This window comes from Rhamphochromis sp. 'chilingali' (genome assembly GCF_963969265.1).
Source record: "Rhamphochromis sp. 'chilingali' genome assembly, chromosome: 1".
Lineage (NCBI taxonomy): Eukaryota > Metazoa > Chordata > Actinopteri > Cichliformes > Cichlidae > Rhamphochromis > Rhamphochromis sp. 'chilingali'.
In genome coordinates, this window is record NC_137929.1 from 7310890 (window position 1) to 7333854 (window position 22965).

The 22965-nt window shown below is 44.4% G+C and overlaps 1 protein-coding gene across 1 annotated transcript; it reads left to right on the forward strand.

Annotated features, from left to right (window-relative positions):
• Positions 1-1238: 1238 nt before the first annotated feature.
• On the forward strand, positions 1239-21220 carry LOC308402639 (stonustoxin subunit beta-like; the record flags this gene model as incomplete). The annotated part of the gene is made up of 6 exons (XM_080891628.1): positions 1239-1244; positions 2327-2373; positions 2867-3040; positions 10509-10682; positions 19734-19780; positions 19929-21220. 6 exons carry the CDS (start codon positions 1239-1241, stop codon positions 20465-20467), a joined length of 987 nt encoding a protein of 328 aa, XP_080747754.1. The 3' UTR covers positions 20468-21220.
• Positions 21221-22965: the final 1745 nt, after the last annotated feature.

Consider the following 22965-nt stretch of genomic DNA (forward strand, 5'->3'; position numbering starts at 1 on the left):
TTTGGGTCAACCATCAAACTCTTTACCTAAATTAATGCAATCATTTGAATACTTTGGTCGACTATCTGGATATAGGGTTAATATGAGTGAAACACAATTGCTTAAGAACAACTATATTCCATCAGAAGAAATTAAAAATAAGTATCAATTAGCATGGCAAACAGAGTACTTTAAATATCTAGGAGTCATAATACCTAAGGATCTTACAGAACTATTAGAACGAAATTATTTACCAATACAGGAAAAATTAAGGAACATATAGCGAGATGGAATCTAATTCCATATTTAAGTTTATATTCGAGAATAGACTCAATTAAAATTAATATTCTTCCTAAATTATTATATTTATTTCAAACATTACCAATAGAAATTAACCAGAAACAGTTTAATGAATGGGATAAAATTTTGTCAAGATACATATGGCAAGGAAAAAGGCCCCGAATTAGATTTAAAACTCTTCAACTTAACAAAGGAAAAGGGGGTGGGGCTTACCTTCTCTTAGGGAATATTATTGGGCAGCACAATTAAGGCCTATGATATGCTGATGTAATCCTTCATATGACGCTCAATGGAAAGTTATTGAGGAGAGTCTGACCTCCATCCCCATATAAGCTATTATAGCAGATAGAAGCTTGCAAAATTTAATAAAAACTATTGAAAATCCATGGATCAAGTTGACTTTTAAAATTTGGGAAACAGTAATAAAATAATATAAACTAGAAGAGGATATAGCAGTTCTTAAGTGGTGTGCATATGACACACATTTTGCTCCAAATAAATTGGACACCAGATTCAAAGATTGGACATATAAAGGATTAACAGCTTTATGTATGATAATGGAGGAAGGCAGACTAATTAGTTTTGATAAAATGAAAGATAAATATTCATTAGAAACACAGGATTTTTATAGATGTCTACAGATGAGGCATTTTGTCAATAAAATGATAAAAGCTAAGGCTGAATTGAGTAAACAGCTGCTAGACGTATTTAAAAGGGCAGTTCAAATAAAAATAGAGGTATTATAGGTGACCTCTATAAAGGATTAACAAATATGAAATTACACTCAACCTTGTATATCAAAACAAAATGGGAAATGGAGGGAGGAATAGAGATAAAGGAGGAAGAATGGACAACAATATGGGCATATCAATGGAAATGTAGCAGCTCACAGAGCTGGCGGGAATTTGGGTGGAAATGCCTGATAAGATATTTTATTACACCTCACCAAAAATCTCACTATGAAGGTAACCCTCCCGCTTGCTGGAGAAATTGTGGAAATACAAATGCAAATCACTATCATATTTTCTGGGACTGTCATGTTATTAAAACTTATTGGAAGGGAATACATGCAGCAATACAAGAGACATTTGGAAGATATTTACCTTTGGAAAGTAAAACTCTACGTTTTGGACTTATGCCAGAAGGATGGACAAAGAACGATAAATACTTGTTTAATATTTTACTGGCAGCAGGCAAAAAAGCCATCACAAAAAAATGGCTTTCTTCAGAGAGCCCAGCTATGAACACGTGGATGAACATCACACTGGACATTTACAGAATGGAGAAAATGACAGCAGATGTGAACTACAAGAGGGACCTGTTTGTATCACGATGGAAGAAATGGATGGACTACATTAGAAAACGCAGGCCAGTTTTTGCTTTTGCGTTAGATTTTGACTTTGTTAACTACTAGAAGACTAGAGGAAAAATTAGTTACATTAATGGAAACAAAAACACACTCCCTATATTTATTTATTTATTTATTTTTCTTTCCTTTTTCTTTTTCTTTATGTATTTTTTATTTATGTTGTTTGTTGTTTCCTGTTTTGCTTCTTTTTCTTTTCTTCTTCTTCTTTCATTCTTATTGTATGGGTATTTTAGTTGTTTAAATATAGAAAAAAATAAAAAAATATATGTACTGAAAGATAGCTGAAGTTGATGGTATTGTATAGTGATTCTAAAATGTCAATAAAAAAAAAAAGCTGGAATCAAATGAGTCCAAGTCTTCTGCTGATTCAGCATCACATTCATCTTTGCTCCTTGTTCTGCATCCCCACCATGGACTTCATTCCTTTCCAAGCCAGCCTTGAGTGTCCTTTATTCAGCTCATCCTCTGCTTTACTTTTACACCTGATTTTAGCTGCTTTTCTTCTCTCCCTCATAACAAGACAGCTTCTTCTGCCTGAGAACATGTTGGAGTGATTTACTAATCCAGGGCTGATTTTTGGGGAAAATAGTTCCTGTTTTCAAAGTAATCCCCATTTTTCCCAGAATGAAATGTAAGTAGAAATAAATGATCTAAGTGAGAACATGAGCCTTTAAAAAGGCTCTTCTGAGGCTGCTGCCAGTGGTCAAAGCCTCCAACAAAGCTCTGTAAGTACATATGTGATCATAGCTTTAGCTTTTAAATGTTTATTCTAGTTAACACAGATCAGGTGGAACAACTCAAATAAAATATCAAAAATATTAAGTGGTCATCGGTACTCAGTTTGTTCAATACTGAATACAATGGAGCACAAATTGTCCACGTTTCTGAAATATTTCTGGGTGTAACTGTCACCAAAGTGCAATTTAGACCTGGCCTGTGGTTGTTATCTAAGTGATAATCATCAATTCTACTAAAACAAATACAAAATAAAGAAATTTGACACATTCTGTTGATATCAAAAGCACACTGAACAATTCAGTGTTGTTTTACTGCTGTTCTCTCTTCACTTCTTCTCCTCTGATTCTCTCCACATGTTGCTCTGCATCAGTGCTCAGTTTCCTGACAAAACAAGATGAAATATTGCTAAATATAATAGTATCTCATTACACTTCAACAGAAGTGTTTTATTTTTGTAATTGTTTATCTGTTATTTTTCAGACTGAGTCACTGTGACCTGTCAGAGAGAAGCTGTGAAGCTCTGGCCTCAGGTCTCAGCTCTCAGACCTCTAATCTGAGACAGCTGGACCTGAGTAACAGTAACCTGAAGGATTCAGGCGTGAAGCTTCTGTCTGAAGGACTGAAGAGTCCACACTGTACACTGGAAACTCTCAGGTGAGATCAAGCATTTTTCTTTCATCAACTGACAGAATTAGCAGATTAATAATAAGGCAGTCCTCTAATAAGAGGAGAAGTGGAGGTGTTTTGAAGGGCAACATACTCTTATGTTAACAAGACAGGAAGTAGTTCCTGGGAACTGCTTCCTTTGTTATTGTCTAAGTAGAAACCTGATGGTGAAACAGTGATGAGTTTGCAGAGGTGGATCCACAGCACACAACACAACAATGCTGTTGCGTGCTGAAAGCAGACTTCTCACAGATTCTGAGGCTGCAGGTTTCATCACTGTCCAACCAAAATTCACTGAACCAGCAGTAAATGAACGTCCAAAACTACGCTTCATGTTTAAAAAACAGATGATCAGGGGGATTTGTGTTTACATCTTTTTTGTGTGATCTGTTCACCTGCTGTTTCAGCTGTTTGGTGGTTGTTGAGATGGTTTTGTGAACTTTTAGCTGAGATTCTGACGTTTCTGTAGATACCACACATGTCTAATTACTTTGTACAGCATGAATGGCCATAACGAGGTTTTTAACAGTAAGAAAAGTTGTAAAACTTCAGAAAATATAGTTAAAAGTCCAAAACCTTCTACGTCTGGTGGCTTGTGGTAAGGAGCAGATCAAACGAGTAAAGAATTACGTTATAATTATAAATGGCTTCAACAGCACATTCAGGTCTGTGAGACTCATTCAGACACTGAGCCGTGGCTCTGTGCTACATGCACATATTTCTGCATCTCTGCCATTCAGACACACTTTATATATAGTTTATTTTATGTAGTATTCAATACTGAACTGTACATTTAGTCTTTTTAAATGCAGCAAGTGTTATTCAGTGTTTTCATAAAAGCCTTATTTCTATCCATTTACTGCTATTAGGAAGAACACGTGAGGTTTAAGACCTGGACCAGTTTGAAACCTTTTGTCCTCCACAATGTGCTCACATTGATTATCAGCAAGCCTGGAAATTCATCAATATTTGACATATGAAATTATCTCAAGGGCTGGATTTGGCCCACGGGCCATATGTTTGACACCCCTGGTTTACACAGTTTGGTATTCAATGTACAAGTGAGTTAGCTCTCAGCTAACCAGCAGACAAGCTAACTGCTGGGACTGCGTCTTTCTAACAAGAGCGTCAGACACTCAGACTGGTTTCCTTTGTGGATGATGATGTGTTCTCACACTGATCCTTCATGCTGATGCTGCCATCCACCCACTGCTCCTGGATTCCTCATCATCATCTCCATCAGCCCTCACAATACTCCACCTTCATCAGCTTCATGTTCAGGAGCCTGGATGGACAGTAATTCTTTCCATGGGTTATGGTGGGACATTGAGAGCTGAAGTCAAACAGCAGTGAGAAATGAAAGACTGATTCATTTCTATTTAGTCTTGTGATGTGCAGCTTTGTTCAGAGCATTAAGGCCCAGCAAAGATTACTGAGGTCATAGAGTCCTGATGAAACCTGTGTGCTTATAGAAACTGAGACCAGATGAACCAGAATAGAAGGACATTAAAATGAAGTGTCAGCTACACAAAGGCAAAGCTATTCAGTTGTTGCTGTGAGTTATTTAAATGGAGGATGGAGTCAGACTTTAAGCTGCTGGACTCAGTCACTATATCCTGTTGTCCTCATAGAACCTGGATACACAGACTCACCTGTGACACAGTGACACACAGTGTGGGCTACACACACATTAGAAAGTGGATCAGTCACACTTGTGCAATCATTTGTTGTGCTGGGAAACCATGAACACTTTGAATCACATTAATGGCTTTGTTACAGCAACATGCAATCATGAGTTCAAAAGTAGTGTATTGTGTACTTATTTTAATAGTACTGCAGTATGAGAAGTGCAACATTCAGTGTGCAGAAACAGATCAGGTGCTTTCTAACAGCAGTGTTCCCTTTAACACAGCAGCAGTTCAAATATTTCTGTCAGTCTGAGCTGAAACATGAATCTAATCAAATATCAAATCAAAGTTCTTTGCCTCTGCCAGGACGTTAACATTTGATCTAGTTTTTTTACAAAGTTCCCTCAGCGTCCAGAGCCACCAACATACCTTTGATCAACAGCAAGTGAACATTTATAAATGTGTGTTTGCAGAACAGGAAGCAGCAGAACTATTGTTCTGTTATCAGGCAGCAGCACAAACGCTCATCAGCTCATTTACTGTGCAGGACTTTGAGTGTGTGAAGTGTGTGTGTGCTGGATTTCCTTTGGAGAATCTCAGTCAGAAACAAGACAAAGAAAAACTCTTTCAACAGTCCAGGTTGAGTTGACAACATGAACTGCATTTATCTTCCTCTGACTTGACATGTTCTTCCTCCTCTGCACCGAGCCAGCTGCTAAGACTCACAAGCTCATTGACATTTTCTGATGATAAAGAAACTCTCTTCTTCTGCACAATATGAGCAGCAACAGAGAAGAAGCTTTCACAGGTACAGATGTTGCAGCTGTGGCCAAGTACATGTGCTGCATGTTTGGAGCAGCACTCTAATGGACAGGCCTCTGTACTGATGGTGGGCTCTGCTCTGTATCCACCACACTGTTCTCAGCCGAGTCTTCCTCCTGTTCACACTCTGATGAAGCACCAACAGGGCCAACTTCTTCTCTGGTGGCTCGGATGTTGTTGCTTCCACAGGTTTCCCTCCAACAACCCTCTGTTCCTGCAGTGAGATCAGTAAGATCTGGGTAAACACTTGAGCTCCTTGAATCTGGCTCCAGCAGCAGTTTTCACATATACAATGTTGGCATTTTGCTTGCGTGTCTCCAGGTCTGTTCTGAATGTAGACTTGAATTTGACCACGTAGGCGGGGTCATCATCTGAGCTCTCCATCACCTGAGAGAGATGACAAAACACAGAATCACAGAGCATGAAACCAACGTTTCTCCTCCCAGAAGTTCAGTCACAGACCTGCAACAGAAACAAGAGTCAAAGATTCAAATGACGCAGAGCTTTCATTTACTTATATCCACAAACATGTCCTCTACATATTCATGCTGTATTTACACACACATACAGAGGCTGTTTGTCTCTCACACACAGACAGGACACTGAGAAATACATCATGTTAAATATACCTGCAGGCTTCCAGCTGTGCACTTTGTCCCTGTCAGCTGTGATTGCCATGGCAACCTTGGTGTTGTGGGCGATGCAGGGACGTGTTCAAAGGCAGACGTCTGGCAGCAGCATCATATTTGATGAACTATCTGTACTGAGTGTGCTGACTTTATTTCAAATGTCCCACTGCTGTGCAACATGAATCACATGTTCTGCACGTTTCTGTAACTCCCAGGTAACCATGGTTACCCAGCCACGCCCAGTAGTCTCCAGAGAGACCAACAGCTGGTTCACGTTGTAACGCCGTGGCTTTCGTAGTCTCTCCTTTTTCTACAGCTCATGTGTTCTTCTTGTGATGCTGCGTCTTGAGGCTCATACATGCCGTCATTTGTTGATCCTAAGAACGTTCCTCAGACCGACTTCTTCAACAACAGATAACTTTAGTTGTATCAACACTGCCTCCTGGAACAGTTTAAAATGAACATGTCAAAGATCTGTACCTGTCTCCATGTTTCTGTCCCCGCCCCTTTCTTTCTGTCCTTGGTCATGTGAGCGCTGCAGTAGTATTAGGCCCACCCTCAATGCTCGCATTGGCTGAGACGCATAATGACGCCCATTTCAAGCCAGCACTGATCAACATCCCTCCTGTGACCCATGGCTTTTATATTCAGAGCCAGTGAGCACTTTCACAATAATCATGATTTTAAAAACTGTGATTAAAATAATTGCTGACGTTGATCACTTAATGAGTTAACGAGATTATAACAGGTTAAGTTGCCCTAATAATTATACTTTGGTGACAAACTGATGTGATCTCCATGTTTCCTTTGTTGGACTGTGGGCGAGTTTCAGAACTGAATGTACTGAGTAACATGTAGAGTTTAAACATGAGTCAGTTCCAGTTTTAGAGCTCTAAAGTGCAGCTATCATGTTAGGAATATGTTAGGAATAGACAGGAACACTGAGCACACTGAGGTCAAATCTTTATTTTACCACTCGCTGCATTCTTGATGTTCATGAATTCAGCAGCTTCATGATTGTCTGCAGCATTAATCTCATATTTCCATTAAAAGTGTTGAATTTGACTGTTTGATGTTCTTTATGATCTCTGGCACCAGTTCATCTGTAGGCTGAGCTCAGTCCATCCAGTTAGTGAAAAGATGTTTAACCCTTTAAGACCTACCATAGAACCAAGTCCACCAGAGCTTATATTATATTTTTACCTGCTGTGGTGCCATTTTTGGGAGCATTTCAAGTTGCTATACATCAATACAACCATTATAGCCCAGATTTTAATAAGATGTATTCATTAAGTGCATAGTAATTACAATAAATTGCAAAAAAGTGCAGTAAACTACAAAAAAATTGAAAATCGTTTTTGCTTTTTTAACATATATTTGTAGTTAGAGAAATTTAAGAGGCTTATCCCTCAAAACTGTAAATACAAAAAAGTTGCACAAAATAGTTTCCCACCACAGGAAATTTATTTTGAGTGTCTTCATAGTTTTATTTTTGAAATACACCAATTTTTATACACTGCAGGAAAAACGAAAATAAATATTATACTGCAAATTTGCAAAAAAGCAGCATATGCATCAAAATAAACTATTTCCAGCAGTGCAATATGAGTCCTAAGCATCCCAGAAACGACACAGAGAGTCATAAAGTCAAAGGCAACTTTTAAAAAGACGAGTATAGGCCCTGAGGCCCTGATAGTAAAAAAAGACTACATTTTCGCGAAAATGACGTCACTTCCGGTTTCGGGCAGGTAATGGCGGAAATGCAAAAGTTCGCGCTGACGTCTATTCCAACGTAGGAAGTGTTATGAACAGCTGATCGGATCGGTAAAGCGTGTGTCAGGAGTTTTCCTGTAATGCAACTCAGGTTGGAATAAATGATACTCAGACAGGTTTGCAGGTTTAACGTGCACACGGGTGAGAGTTCAAACGGAGACTCACACACCGCAGCAGTTGCCACCCTTTAGTTATACTCAAGCATGTTTGCGTCACAGACACATGCAGGAAGAGATAACATACAACGATAGAGACTTCGTGCTGAGCTTGCACAGTGTAACTTCTCTAGTACAAAGAGCAAACACATCTAGAGAACCTCAAATGAAAATGTACTTCTATACATAAACATAATAAAATCTTTTAACAGCGTGTTTCTGGAATATTATGTTTTTGTTCCTGCAAGCGCTTTTTATGCGGTTTTTGCAAAGCTTTATGTGGAAGGAAACCGTGACCTAGGACAAGCTGATGACATAAGACGTAAGTACAACTCCTCCGGTTTCATATGCAAAAAAAATTTTTGCGCTAGCTTACGTGGTTGCAGTGCTACTGGGATTTAAAAATAGTTACGCAAAACAGAGCGTGCCCGCTCCGATCGGCTGTAAAGGGTTAAAGGTCTCCTTGTTCTGTGAGCGTGCACAGATCCTGAAGCAGAAAGCCTGGTTTACAGAGAAATGATCATCAATGTGGTGATGCTCATCATCTCTGACTGGGATTTGAGGTTTTGTCAAAGCAGCAAAGAAAGCCTGGCTATGTTGGACTGGGTGTGGCAGTAGCTCCCAGTTTGAGTTCAGGAGACAGACACCCTCTCTACTTTGAAGATCAGCTTCAAACTTTCCTTTTTGATAAAGCTTCGAGCTGGATCAGGTGACCCTGAACCATCCCTTAGTTATGCTGCTATAGGCTCAGGCTGTTGGTGGACTTCCCATGATGCTCTGCTTTCTTCTCCCCTCTCCACCCTCAACTGGTGACAGATACAGTGGGGCAAAAAAGTATTTAGTCAGCCACCGATTGTGCAAGTTCCCCCACCTAAAATGATGACAGAGGTCAGTAATTTGCACCAGAGGTACACTTCAACTGTGAGAGACAGAATGTGAAAAAAAAATCCATGAATCCACATGGTAGGATTTGTAAAGAATTTATTCGTAAATCAGGGTGGAAAATAAGTATTTGGTCAATAACAAAAATACAACTCAATACTTTGTAACATAACCTTTGTTGGCAATAACAGAGGTCAAACGTTTACTATAGGTCTTTACCAGGTTTGCACACACAGTAGCTGGTATTTTGGCCCATTCCTCCATGCAGATCTTCTAGAGAGCAGTGATGTTTTGGGGCTGTCGCCGAGCAACACGGACTTTCAACTCCCGCCACAGATTTTCTATGGGGTTGAGGTCTGGAGACTGGCTGGGCCACTCCAGGACTTTCAAATGCTTCTTACGGAGCCACTCCTTTGTTGCCCGGGCGGTGTGTTTTGGATCATTGTCATGTTGGAAGACCCAGCCTCGTTTCATCTTCAAAGTTCTCACTGATGGAAGGAGGTTTTGGCTCAAAATCTCACGATACATGGCCCCATTCATTCTGTCCTTAACACGGATCAGTCGTCCTGTCCCCTTGGCAGAAAAACAGCCCCATAGCATGATGTTTCCACCCCCATGCTTCACAGTAGGTATGGTGTTCTTGGGATGCAACTCAGTATTCTTCTTCCTCCAAACACGACGAGTTGAGTTTATACCAAAAAGTTCTACTTTGGTTTCATCTGACCACATGACATTCTCCCAATCCTCTGCTGTATCATCCATGTGCTCTCTGGCAAACTTCAGACGGGCCTGGACATGCACTGGCTTCAGCAGCGGAACACGTCTGGCACTGCGGGATTTGATTCCCTGCCGTTGTAGTGTGTTACTGATGGTGACCTTTGTTACTTTGGTCCCAGCTCTCTGCAGGTCATTCACCAGGTCCCCCCGTGTGGTTCTGGGATCTTTGCTCACCGTTCTCATGATCATTTTGACCCCATGGGATGAGATCTTGCGTGGAGCCCCAGATCGAGGGAGATTATCAGTGGTCTTGTATGTCTTCCATTTTCTGATGATTGCTCCCACAGTTGATTCTTTCACACCAAGCTGCTTGCCTATTGTAGATTCACTCTTCCCAGTCTGGTGCAGGTCTACAATACTTTTCCTGGTGTCCTTCGAAAGCTCTTTGGTCTTGGCCATGGCGGAGTTTGGAGTCTGACTGTTTGAGGCTGTGGACAGGTGTCTTTTATACAGATGATGAGTTCAAACAGGTGCCATTCATACAGGTAACGAGTGGGGGACAGAAAAGCTTCTTACAGAAGACGTTACAGGTCTGTGAGAGCCAGAGATTTTCCTTGTTTGAGGTGACCAAATACTTATTTTCCACCCTGATTTACGAATAAATTCTTTACAAATCCTACCATGTGGATTCATGGATTTTTTTTTCACATTCTGTCTCTCACAGTTGAAGTGTACCTCTGGTGCAAATTACTGACCTCTGTCATCATTTTAAGTGGGGGAACTTGCACAATCGGTGGCTGACTAAATACTTTTTTGCCCCACTGTAGATTGTTGTTTTGTGTGTCTGCAGTCTGTCAGGCTGTCTGATCACAGAGGAAGGCTGTACTTCTCTGGCCTCAGCTCTGAGCTCCAACCCCTCCCATCTGAGAGAGTTGGACCTGAGCTACAATCATCCAGGTATTTCAGGAATGAAGCTGCTGTCGGCTGGACTGAAGGATCCAGGCTGGAGACTGGACACTCTCAGGTATGGAGAGAAAATCTGATAGAGGAGGAAGAGCTGGAAACATTTCCCGTGTCTTTCACTCACTTCCTGTTTGTTTCCTGCAGATGACACATGAACAATCACACATGCAGGAATATTTTCAGGGACAGACACACTAGTCTAGCTGGATAGTTCATGGATATTTATGTAGGGGTCTCCAAGGAGTCTGTTTGCAGGAACATCTAGGTCACAGGTGTACCTGATATAGATACTAGTGTACCTAATAAAGTGTCAGCTAACATTTGGAAATGGAAGCTTAAATAATGACAAACTGTACATTCACAGCTGAATTCACAATAAATTTGTTCTCAAGTGCACATTTTTCTGTTATTGTTCTCAAACAACCGAATGAGAATGAAATATTGATTCTAACAGGGCCCATAAACAGCATTAGCTTAGCAGCATTAGCTTATCAGAGTTTCCATCATGGTCACACAAATCCTTAGCAGAGAAAAGTGGCCTACTTAGCAATAGCTGCTCAATTTTATAAAGAAAGGGAAAACAGTATTAGCATTAGCTGCTAATTGCAGCTTACGTAGCATAAACTCTTCACATCTTTATAATGCAAGGGAAAGGAGTCACTCATGGAAGCCTATTTAGCATTAACGTCTCACATCATTATAACACAAGAGAAAAGGGTATTAGCATAAGCTACTAATGCTTATTCACCTCAAATTAGCTTTAGCTGCTAATGGTAGCCTACTTAGCATTAACTCCTCACTAATATAATGCTAATTCACATCAAATTAGCATTAGCTGCTCATATTGTTATAAGGAAAGAGAAAACGGTATTAGCATTAGCTACTAATAATTATTCAGCCCTAATTAGAATAAGCCTCTAAAAGCAGCCTACTTAGCATTAACTCCTCACATCGTTGTTACCCAACGGAAAAGAGTATTAGTATTAGCTACTATCATTTTTAATAAGTAAGAGAAAACAGTGTTAGCATTATTAAATAATGCTAATTCACACTAAATTAGAATTAGCTATTTACAAGAGCGTACTTAGAATTAGCCGCTCACATTGTTAAAAAGTAAGGGAAAACAGTATTAGTATTAGCACATAATGCTAATTCACGTCAAAGTAGCATTAGTTAATAATGGCAGCCTACTTAGCATTAACTGCTCACTAATATAATGCTAATTCACATCAAATTAGCATTAGCTGCTCACATTGTTAAAGGGGAAGGGAAAAAAATATTAGCATTAGCTGCTAATAATTATTCACCTAATTAGAGTTAGCCCCTAATGGCAGCCTAGTTAGCATTAACTCCTGACATCGTTATAATGCAGGGGAAAAGGGTTACCATTCTCGGATAATGCTAATTTACATCAAATTAACAATAGTTAATAATGGTAGACTTCGTATCATTAGCTGCTGTCATTCTTACAAAGCAAAGGAAAACAATATGAACATTTGCTGCTAATGCTTTTTCATCTAAAATTAGCATTAGCCACTAATGGCAGCCTACTTAGCATTAACCCCTCACATTGTTATAATGTAAGGGAAAAGAATTAGCATTATCTAATAATGTTGACCTTGGCCCACTGGAAAAGTTCAGAACTAAAGATTTAGGAGTGTTTCTCGATAGCTCTTTCTCATTTGAGAAACAAATGAATTCTGTTATTAAAACCAGCTGTAAGGTTTATATTGTTGATTGTCATTTATGCTTAGAAATATTTACTCATATATGCTTAGTTTTATAATCGATTGCATGATGATAGAGGTTTGATCCTTAGTAGTCTGTAAAGACTCTGTGTGCCTTCCAGAGTGCTCTGGCATGCACACACCACTTGGGGCCATGAGAGAGGTCGTACCCTCTCTTACTGATTTATGGTGTAGGACAGGGGTCTCAAACTCAATTTAGCCGGGGGCCGCTGCAGGCAGAGTCTGGGTGAGGCTGGGCCGCATTAGGTTTTCTACAAGAAAGGCATGGTTAAAAAATTCCAATCTTCTCAAATCTCTTTATTTTTATTTTTTAACACAAAATATGAAAAATAAATAAACAAATTAAGAATTAATAAGAAAATAAATCAATCTGTAATACATAAATAATATAATAATAAGATATTTTTAGTCAGTGAACTTGTGTGTTTTTTTCAGTCTTCTATATCTGCTGTGTTTAGATTGAAATGTCTGTATTAACAGTCCTATAACCTTCTTCTGAACATGAATGGAACACTGTAGAAAATGAACAGTTCTTCTGAACATGGCTTCTCTTGCCTACTCCTTGCTGCTAGAGACCTGGCAGCGTTTCCTCTCGCATAGCCGAGCCAGATTTGGCCTGAGGGAGGAACTGCTTCCTCCCTCCTTGTCTGCTTTTCCACTCACCTCCCTGAACTTTGCTTTGAGTTCAGAGTTGCACTGCACCTCAATGAGCTCCATTTGAAGCACAGAAGAGGCATCTTGCACATCAAAGGAGAAAATGTGAAAGGTGGCTCTGTGTGTCTTGAAGTCAGCAAACCTGTGATCAAATTCCTCCTGTAGCCTCAAAATGACATCAACATACTCGTCAGCACTGAATGGTGTGCCTGCATCTGTCATGGTCCTGGGCCGTGTTGGCCCAGTATTCTTAGTTCTCTTGTATTTTTGTATTCAGTTCCCTGTTTAGGTTCTGTTTCCTGAGTTGCCCTGTTATGTGGTTCCCTGTGTGCTTTCCCTTTGTGACTCTCACCCCCTGTGTGCCCCTCTATGTATTCATGAGCCCTTGTCCCCTTTCGTGTTTTATTCCATGTTTTCCCCAGCCTGTTATGTCTGTGTTCTCCCCGTGCTCTCTCCTCCTGTCTGAACCTCTGTACTTCCTGTTTTACTTTGACAGTCTCTCGTCAGTATGCGTCATGTTGTGTTCACTCCTGCCCTGTCTCGTTATGATTATCTGTGTCAGCTGTGTTCCCCGTGTGCTCCCACTTCCCTCGTTATTTGTATTTATGTCTGCGTCTCCCTCAGTTCTGTGTCGTAGTCTTCCTCATGCTGCGTGGATTTCCCTGTGTCTCTCTCCAAGTATTAGTTTATTGTGCCCAGTTTAAGTTTTGTATTTTCCTGTCATCTTGTCAGCAATAAAGCTGCCTTTTGAGTTCATCCCTTGAGTCCGTGAGTTTTGCGATTGGGTCCTCATCCTGCCTGCCACACAGCCGACCATGACAGAAGACTACGACCACGACATGGACCCAGCAACTCACAACCCCTCCGCTGAGCTCCGGGAGGATTTAATCTACACGGTGGAATATCACTGTCAGGAGTGGGAAGTGCTGCCAGGAGACGAACACCGGGAGGTCGTAGCCGTCCGTCTACAGCGGATGGTGTCCGGACTCCCGTGGCTGTTCGGCGCGCTGCACCCCCACATCCGGGACTTCCTCGTTTCCACCGTAGGCATCCGCCCAGAGCTGCCTCTCCAGTGTGAAGAGTCGGAGGACGTTCAGCCCGGTCCGCTGGAGGATTCGCGGTCCGGCTCGTCTCCTCCCCCTTCCCGGAGAAAACGGCGTTCACGTCGCCGGCGTTCCCGAGCAGCGGAGCAGTTTTCATCCCTGGGTGAGAGTGACTGTGCGTCACACTCTCAGCCCAAGTTTTCTGGACCCGGACTTCATGACTTTTCCACCACTGTGAGTAACTCTGTTTTGCCCGCCATTGTGTTTCCTGAATCGGATAACTCCACCACTGTGTGTTTGGACTCTGGAGACACTATACAGCGAGGCACCTCGGTGTCGGATCATTCACCAGTTGCTAGCAACCTTTGTGTTTTTGAGCCCTCTGATTTTTGTAAAGCTCGCAGTATGTCCTTTGATTTAACCGATATGAATGTGTTACATGTAGAGACAGCTGAACCTAAGACAGCTATCCTACACCAGACTCACCCACACACTGCTACCAGCATTGCAGCCCCACAGAACTGTTTTAATCAGCCTGTACACTCTGGGGTTTTCCAGTCTGAACTCAGCCACACACCACCACCATCATCAGCCAAACCATCTGAGACTGAGTGTTCTGTAACTGATGCTCCTTCTAGTAACTGTTTCATGTGCCAACCCGTTGTGTCTTTTGACATGTCCAGTGGTGCCCAGTCAGGTCCACAACCAGTGTTTAATCATTCAGTTTCTCGAGTGAGCGGTAACAAGATGGTCGCTTCCTTTGCTAAGCTAACTGAAAGACTAGGGTTAAGCGTTAAAGAGTTGCTTGATCAGGTCAAGTTTTGTGACCCACGGCAACGCATGCTTGATCCTGTTCGCTACTCCTCTGAACCTGTTGCTGTGAAAACGGTTGTGGGTGTTACTTCGTCCCTGGACTGTGTGGCTCCCCATCCAGTTCAATCTGAGTCAGCCTGCCGAGTTGGTTCACCTATGGACTATATGAAAATTGACTTTGTTTCTCAACCTGTGTTTGTCCTTCCAGCCTCGATTCTGAAAAGAACTGTCTCTGGCGTTCTTCCTTCTCTGACCTGTGTTAGACAGCACACCGTTCCTCAAGAGACAGTTGTTGATGTTGTCTGTTTTGAAACTGCTTCGGTGACTGTCCCTGAGCTAACCTCCTCCAGGACTGCTAGCGCTAACCTGGAGAGTGTTATAGCAGTGGATTTCCTAGGACCTGCTTGCTTTAAACCTAGATCTCCTAAAACTGAGTTTGGCGTCAATAACTTGGTTTTCCCAGTGTCTGTTGCTGCTCCTGAACTCTGCTCTCAAACTCCAGTTCCTGTAACCAGGGCAGCGCAGGCCCAGCTTTCCCTTGCTCCCGTATCAGTTCCTCGGGAGAGGGTGGCTGAGGTCCAGCCGGTCCCTGCTTCTATCCCCAGCCTGGCAGAGGCTCCGTTCATCCCGGCACCCGTACCTGCTCCTCGGGTGGGGTTGATGGACACCCAGCCGTCGCCTGTGCCTGTTCCGGTTCCCCGGGTGAGGTCAGCCGTGACCCTGCCGACTCCTGCACCCGTCTCAGTTCCTCGGGTGGGAGCGACAGAGGTCCAGCTAGCTCCTGCACCTACACCAGCCCCCAGGGTAAAGGCAGCCAGAGACCAGCTCGTCCCTGCACCCGTATCTGTTCCTCGGGTGGGGATGACTGGTGTTCGGCCAGGCCTAGCACCTGTTCCTGTTCCCAGAAGGAGAGCAACCCAGAGCCAGACACCTAATCTACCACAAGCGCAACTACCACTACAACTGGCATTGCTGTCCATAACTCAGTCAGTGGCTCAGTTATTAGCACAGTTTCCTGTTTTGTCACCAGTTCAGTCTTCAGCACAGTTAACGGCTCCACAGTCTGCCCAGTCATCCGCTCCGTTACCGCCTCAGTCCTTTGCCTCATTGCCTGTTAGTTTGTCAGCTCAGTTATTGTCTCTGTCACCAGCTCAGTGCTTAGCCCAGCAACCCGTTCAGTCACTGCCCACCTCAGCTGGAAGCCTTAGTGAGCCTTCTTCACCAGCTGAAGATTACGCGGTGCTGACACACTTTAAACTGACTGTTTGCCCTACACAGCCCCAGCCGTCGCATCCTAAGCCGGCTGCGTGCCCTGTGCCGCTACAGTCAGCGCCCGCGGTGCCAGAGGACCCCGCACCCGCTGGCTCTGCATCCGTCTCCGCTGGGGGTTCAGGAGGACCCCTCCAGCAGCTCCTCGTCTCCGCTGGCGGCTCTGCCCAGCCCGGCCAGCACCTCCTCGTCTCCGCTGGGGCTTCAAGGGAACCTCTCCAGCTGCTCCTCGTCTCCGCTGGCGGCTCTGCCCAGCCCGGCCAGCACCTCCTCGTCTCCGCTGGGGCTTCAAGGGAACCTCTCCAGCTGCTCCTCGTCTCCGCTGGCGGCTCTGCCCAGCCCGGCCAGCACCTCCTCGTCTCCGCTGGGGCTTCAAGGGAACCTCTCCAGCCGCTCCTCGTCTCCGCTGGGGCTTCAAGGGAACCTCTCCAGCCGCTGCTCGTCTCCGCTGGGGGTTCAGGGGAACCTCTCCAGCCGCTGCTCGTCTCCGCTGGGGGTTCAGGGGAACCTCTCCAGCCTCTCCTCGTCTCCGCTGGAGGGTCCGAGGGGCCCGTTCAGCCTCCTGTCTCCGTTGGAGGGCCCGTCCAGCTGCCATCTGCTTCTGCTCCGCCTGGTCTGGCCCCGGCTTCGTCTGGCCCAGCCTCGTCCGAGACTTCGTCCTCGTCTGGCCCAGCCTCGTCCAAGACTTCGTCCTCGTCTGGCCCAGCCTCCGCTTCGCCTGCTGCAGCTCCATCTCCGTCTGGTCCGGCCCCCGCATCACCCACACCCGGTCCGGCCTCTGCATCGCTTTCGACGTCGCCCGGTCCGGCTTCGGCCTGTGCTTCGCCCAGTCCGGCCTCAGCCTCAGCTCCTGCTTCGCCGTCGCCTGGTCCAGCCTCAGCCTCTGCAGCGACGCCTGGTCCGGCCCCCGCATCGCCACCGTCTGGTCCTGCCTCGTCTGGTCCTGCCTCGTCTGGTCCTGTGCCCACCAGGCCATGGCCAGCATGCCTAACACTGGAGAGCCGCCGCTGCATTCCATGCAGCCGGCCTCCTGAACTGCTCCGTCGTCTCCTTCGCCGCCGCCGCTGCCTTCCGCGCGGCCGGCCTCCTGAACTGCTCCGTCATCTCCTTCGCCGCCGCCGCTGCCTTCCGCGCGGTCGGCCCCCTGAACTGCACTGTGTTTTGGGTTGTTTTTCTTGGGCTCCGGTGTTTGCTGTGCTCCTTTGTTTTCTGCTCCGTGCCCTCCGTCCTGGGCCCCCGCCGCCCGCCCTGGGTCGTTTTCTGTTTGGTTTTTTGTTTTCCTGTGTTTGGGCTGTCTGGAGCCAGCCCTTAAGGGGGGGGGTGATGTCATGGTCCTGGGCCGTGTTGGCCCAGTATTCTTAGTTCTCTTGTATTTTTGTATTCAGTTCCCTGTTTAGGTTCTGTTTCCTGAGTTGCCCTGTTATGTGGTTCCCTGTGTGCTTTCCCTTTGTGACTCTCACCCCCTGTGTGCCCCTCTATGTATTCATGAGCCCTTGTCCCCTTTCGTGTTTTATTCCATGTTTTCCCCAGCCTGTTATGTCTGTGTTCTCCCCGTGCTCTCTCCTCCTGTCTGAACCTCTGTACTTCCTGTTTTACTTTGACAGTCTCTCGTCAGTATGCGTCATGTTGTGTTCACTCCTGCCCTGTCTCGTTATGATTATCTGTGTCAGCTGTGTTCCCCGTGTGCTCCCACTTCCCTCGTTAACCCTCTGTGTATTTATGTCTGCGTCTCCCTCAGTTCTGTGTCGTAGTCTCCCTCATGCTGCGTGGATTTCCCTGTGTCTCTCTCCAAGTATTAGTTTATTGTGCCCAGTTTAAGTTTTGTATTTTCCTGTCATCTTGTCAGCAATAAAGCTGCCTTTTGAGTTCATCCCTTGAGTCCGTGAGTTTTGCGATTGGGTCCTCATCCTGCCTGCCACACAGCCGACCATGACAGCATCCACGAGTGCCTTGCATCCTGGGAAATGGCAAAGGTTTGTCTGAGAGAGCTGAGCTTTCCAGAGCGCCAGTTTTGTGGAGAATGCTCTCACGTTGTCATAGGCAGCACTGACAAGTTGCCCCTGGCCTTGTAACGTCTTGTTCAGTACATTAAGCTCATGTGTCATATCAACAAGAAAAGCTGAGTCCATGAGCCATTTGGGATCAGTTAGCACAGGAACACTAACTCCATCCTTCTCCATGAAGGCTTCACTTCTGCTCTCAACTCAAAAAGTCTCTTTAATACATTTCCCCTGCTGAGCCAACGTACCTCAGTGAAGTCGAGCACATCCCCATATTCTGACTCCATTTCCTCTAAAAAAGCACAGAACCTTCGGTGTTTTAAGCCCCTGGATCTGATTTGGTTGATGCATTTCACAACAATAGACATCACATTGTCAAACTTCAGGCATTTGCTGCAAAGGACCTGCTGATGGATGATGCAGTGCAGAGCAATGGCCTCCTCCACGCCTTCCTCTTCCAGTTTGTTTTGTGCCACCAGTCCATTTTCCCTCCCTGTCATTGATGGCGCTCCATCTGTTGTTATTCCAACAAACCTCTTCCATGGCAAACCAACATTCTCAATGGCATCACACAGCTTGTAAATATCTGCTGAGCGGTGGTCTGGCCATGCATTGGAATTACTGTGAGCAGCTCCTCCATCACTTCAAAACTGTCATCAACACCACGGACATACATTGGGAGCTGGGCAGTGTCGGTGATGTCTGTGGTCTCATCAAGAGCGACTGAGTATACACTGAAACATTTGGCTTTCTCACACAGTTGGTCATATATGTCACTTGACAGGTCAGAAATGCAATCTGCTGCGGTGTTGGCAGAAAGGCTGATGTTGCTAAACTGACCTTTCTTTCCCGGACAGACTATATTTGCAGCCTGCAATATGCACTTTTAGACAAATGCACCTTCTGTGAATGGCTTCCCTGCTTTAGCAAATAAAGAGCAGTGTTACGAGGGAGCAGACGAGAGCGACTGAGGTCAAGTGAAGGAACGGCGCTGTCACAGTTCTCTCCCTCATCAATTGTCTGGTTCCAGTGGTGGTTCTGTGCTAGACGACCCATCACCAGCTTTTTCCACTGGTTACCAGTACGTGGTAGAATCCACTTCCAGATCTGGTTGTCTTTAAATCTGTGAATGGATTGGCTCCATCTTATCTCTCTTTAACAAAATAATCCAAGTGGAGCCCTCAGGTCTGCAGATAAGCAGCTTCTGACCAGAACTAGACGTAAAAACAGAGGTGAGCTTTATCGATGGCTGCAGCCAAACTCTGGAAGAGTCGCCCTTCACATCAGGTCGTCACCAACACTGGACATTTTTAAAAGCCGGTTGGAAACACATTTGTACTCTGTAGCTTTCAATCCTGACCAGTCTTTATAGTCATTACTGTGTATGTTTCCTATTTTCTCTCTACTCTGTGCAGCACTTTGGCTCAACCTGTTTTTAAATGTGCTGATAAATAAATGTAGATTTCTTTGAATAAAACAGTGGAGCCGAGCTTTGAGCTCAGTGTGTAACAGTGTGTGTGTGAGAGCCATGTAATGTCCATGTGCGCATGCTGACTGTGCTGCTCTGACCCCCTCCTCCTTTCAGGGTGGAGCCTGCTGGAGTCCGATGGTTGAGACCAGGTCTGAGGAAGTGTAAGTGTGTTTTTAATGGGATTCATGAAAACAAAGCAGCACACATTCAACCATCTTCATCATGTCAGGAGTCATCATCAAAGTGTCAATCAATGAACAGATGATGGATCAATAACTGCAGCTGGATTGTGTTTGTTCTCTCCATCAGATTCCTGTCAACTCACAATCGACACAAACACAGTGCACACAAAGCTCCAACTGTCTGACAACAACAGGAAGGTGACACATGTGGAGGAGGTTCAGTCATATCCTGATCATCCAGACAGATTTGATGATGTTCATCAGCTGCTGTGTAGAAATGGTCTGACTGGTCGCTGTTACTGGGAGGTCGAGTGGAGAGGAGACGTTTGTATATCAGTGAGTTACAGAAGCATCAGAAGGAAAGGAGTCAGTTATGACTGTTGGTTTGGATGGAATGATCAGTCCTGGAGTCTGTTCTGCTCTGATCGTGGTCCTCAGTCTGTCAGGCACAATAAAATAAAAACATCCATCTCCTCCTCCTCCTCCTCCTCCTCTGTCTCTAACAGAGCAGCAGTGTATGTGGACTGTCCTGCTGGCACTCTGTCCTTCTACAGAGTCTCCTCTGACACTCTGATCTACCTCCACACCTTCAACACCACATTCACTCAAACTCTTTATCCTGGGTTTATGGTCTGGTTTCCTGGTTCCTCAGTGTCCCTGTGCTGAGTGGAGTGTAAAGAGTGTCTCCTGTTACAGAAACACTCTGACTGTTGAACAGATAGTTCAGTCTGTACATGTCTGTCTCTTTCACTCACAAACACGTTTTCAGATTCATGGATTCAATCAGTTGATGTTTGAAACTCTTCTAAATGATTCCTTGTAAACTTCTTCCTCTTCAGTCACAAACAAACAGGAAGTGATGTCACATGTGTTCCTGTCCACACAGCAGAATGAGTCTATTGCTGACAGTGATGTACAAACAGAGTGAGCATTTCTGAGGCCCAAAATAAACTGAGTAGTTCACTGAATGAACAATGGACTGTGAGCTCAGTTCCTTCATCATTAGTATGGATTATATATGTATATGTATTATATTAGTATCATATATATCAGGTGCTGCTGCTTTCAGTCATTGTGCAAATGTGCTGTTTGTAAGCTTGTAAAGCTGCAGTCAGCTGAGACTGAAGAAGTCACCTGATCAGTGAGCAAACGTTTCTGAAAACGTCCAGATGAACAGAATCAACCTTTTGGGATCAGCCAGCAATGCAGCATCATTGTTGTTCAGCTTCAGAGGTTTGCAGGAATGAACTGATGACCAGAAACAGCTGCAAAGTCCAAGAAAATACCAGCTGGAGTTCAGCTGCATTTGAAGAAGTCAAAGAAAAGTAAGGATGGCAAAGGGCGACGTTTTCTTCCAAAGAACTGCAAACATGGTCGACGCCTCATTAGAAGAATCATCTGGACATTTGTGAGGAACTCTAACCAAGAAAGCAACGTCACACAGATCCAACAGACAGTTTCCATGACTGCAAGTGTTGAGTGGAAAAATGCTACATTGCATTATTGCATCCTCTCACCACAGGAGGCGCTGTTGGCACCACTGATTGCTGATCAGCTGTTCTCTGATGATCTGATTGATACTGTGAATAACGGGACTCACTGAACTCTGTGACACAGTGAAGATTACAGAGTTTAACTTCAACATCTGACTGACGTCACACAGACAGAAGGATGAACCAGTGAGGCACAGAACACAGTTACTGGAGATACTGGATCAGCTCCATGTGAACCTCTGATGGAGAAGCTGCTGAGCCAGAGAAACATCAGGACATGACAGCAGCTGCACTTATCTAACAACATGTAGCAGAGCTGATCTATGTTAGAGGATCTATCACAGCAGCTGAAGCCAAAGTCCAACACTGGATACCAGCTGAGCCTGTGCTGAGTGTAGTGTTACAGGAAAAGGGCAGAAACACTGGTAGCTCCCAGTGATGCTGACTGGGGCACAGAGCTGAATGATGCAGCATCAGGACACTGTTTCAGTCTGACTGACAGAGAAACCTGTAGCTGTATCTACATGTGAGGCAGAGGCCACACAAGCAGCTTTCTATGTTTCACAGTGACTGAGATCTTCAGTGGGGGTGGACATGCTCCTGTACAGACCTCTGAGGAGAACCAAGGTGCAGTCAAAGAGTCCAGTCTGTCCTCACAGATGTGAACATGTGCTTTCATCAGGTCTGCTGTCAGCTAGCAGGCTCACATCAGAATCACTGTTCCTGAAAAACACAGTCTGTGTGACATCATCAGTCAGCTGATGGTCCCAGATCTGAATGGTTTCTGTCTCTACTGAGGAAGTCAGAGAATATCACTGAGGTGTGGATCAGGTCTGAGTGAGCTGTGGAGGGACAGCTTTAAACAGTCCACAGGTCTCACGTCCTGCTCAGTCTGGTAGCAGATACCTCGTATTGTTCCAGATGTGCTGACATCAGCAGCAGCAGCACAGCTGTGTGATACCATGAATCTCAGTTATTGATCCAACACACAGTAAATACAAAGATCAGGATTTCTGAGAGTAATCATTATGAGTCTGAACACATGATCACTGAATGTTAGTCTCCACAATAATAAGCTAACACAAGCAAACACAGCTTTCAGCTCTTATTTTGAAACTGGCTTATTTAGAGAGCTGTGATGTGAGCGTGCCTGGCTCTGAGGCACTTGGGTCAGCCTCTGTTGTTTAGAAGTGTTACAGACTGTGAATGACACAGACCTGTCAGTTTCCATGTTTGTCTGTAACACAGCTCAGGGGCTCCATGCTGAACGCATCCATCCAGTGTTATTGATCCAGGACTGATACCAGCATTGGGATCAATACTACAACACACAATCACATGTGTCCACGTGATGCAGTTTGAAGAGCAATCAGATGTCTCTGTATGAGGAGGCGGGGTCACAGGAGGTTCACAGAAACTCTGCAGCATCATCAGCTCACATGGAAACTTTGATGATTCACTTCTGTGGTGTTTTTACAGAAACACGTCACAAAATTAGCTCCACCTGTTTTGTGAGCTTTGAGTTTCTTGTCTTCATCCTGGATTCTTGTGTTACTGTTTTTACACACAGCAGATATTTCCTGGTTGCTTCCTTGATGACCACATGAAGCTTTCTGAAGCTTGGATTGAAAACGCTTCATTACTCAAAGCTTTCCAACACAGGCCTCTGTG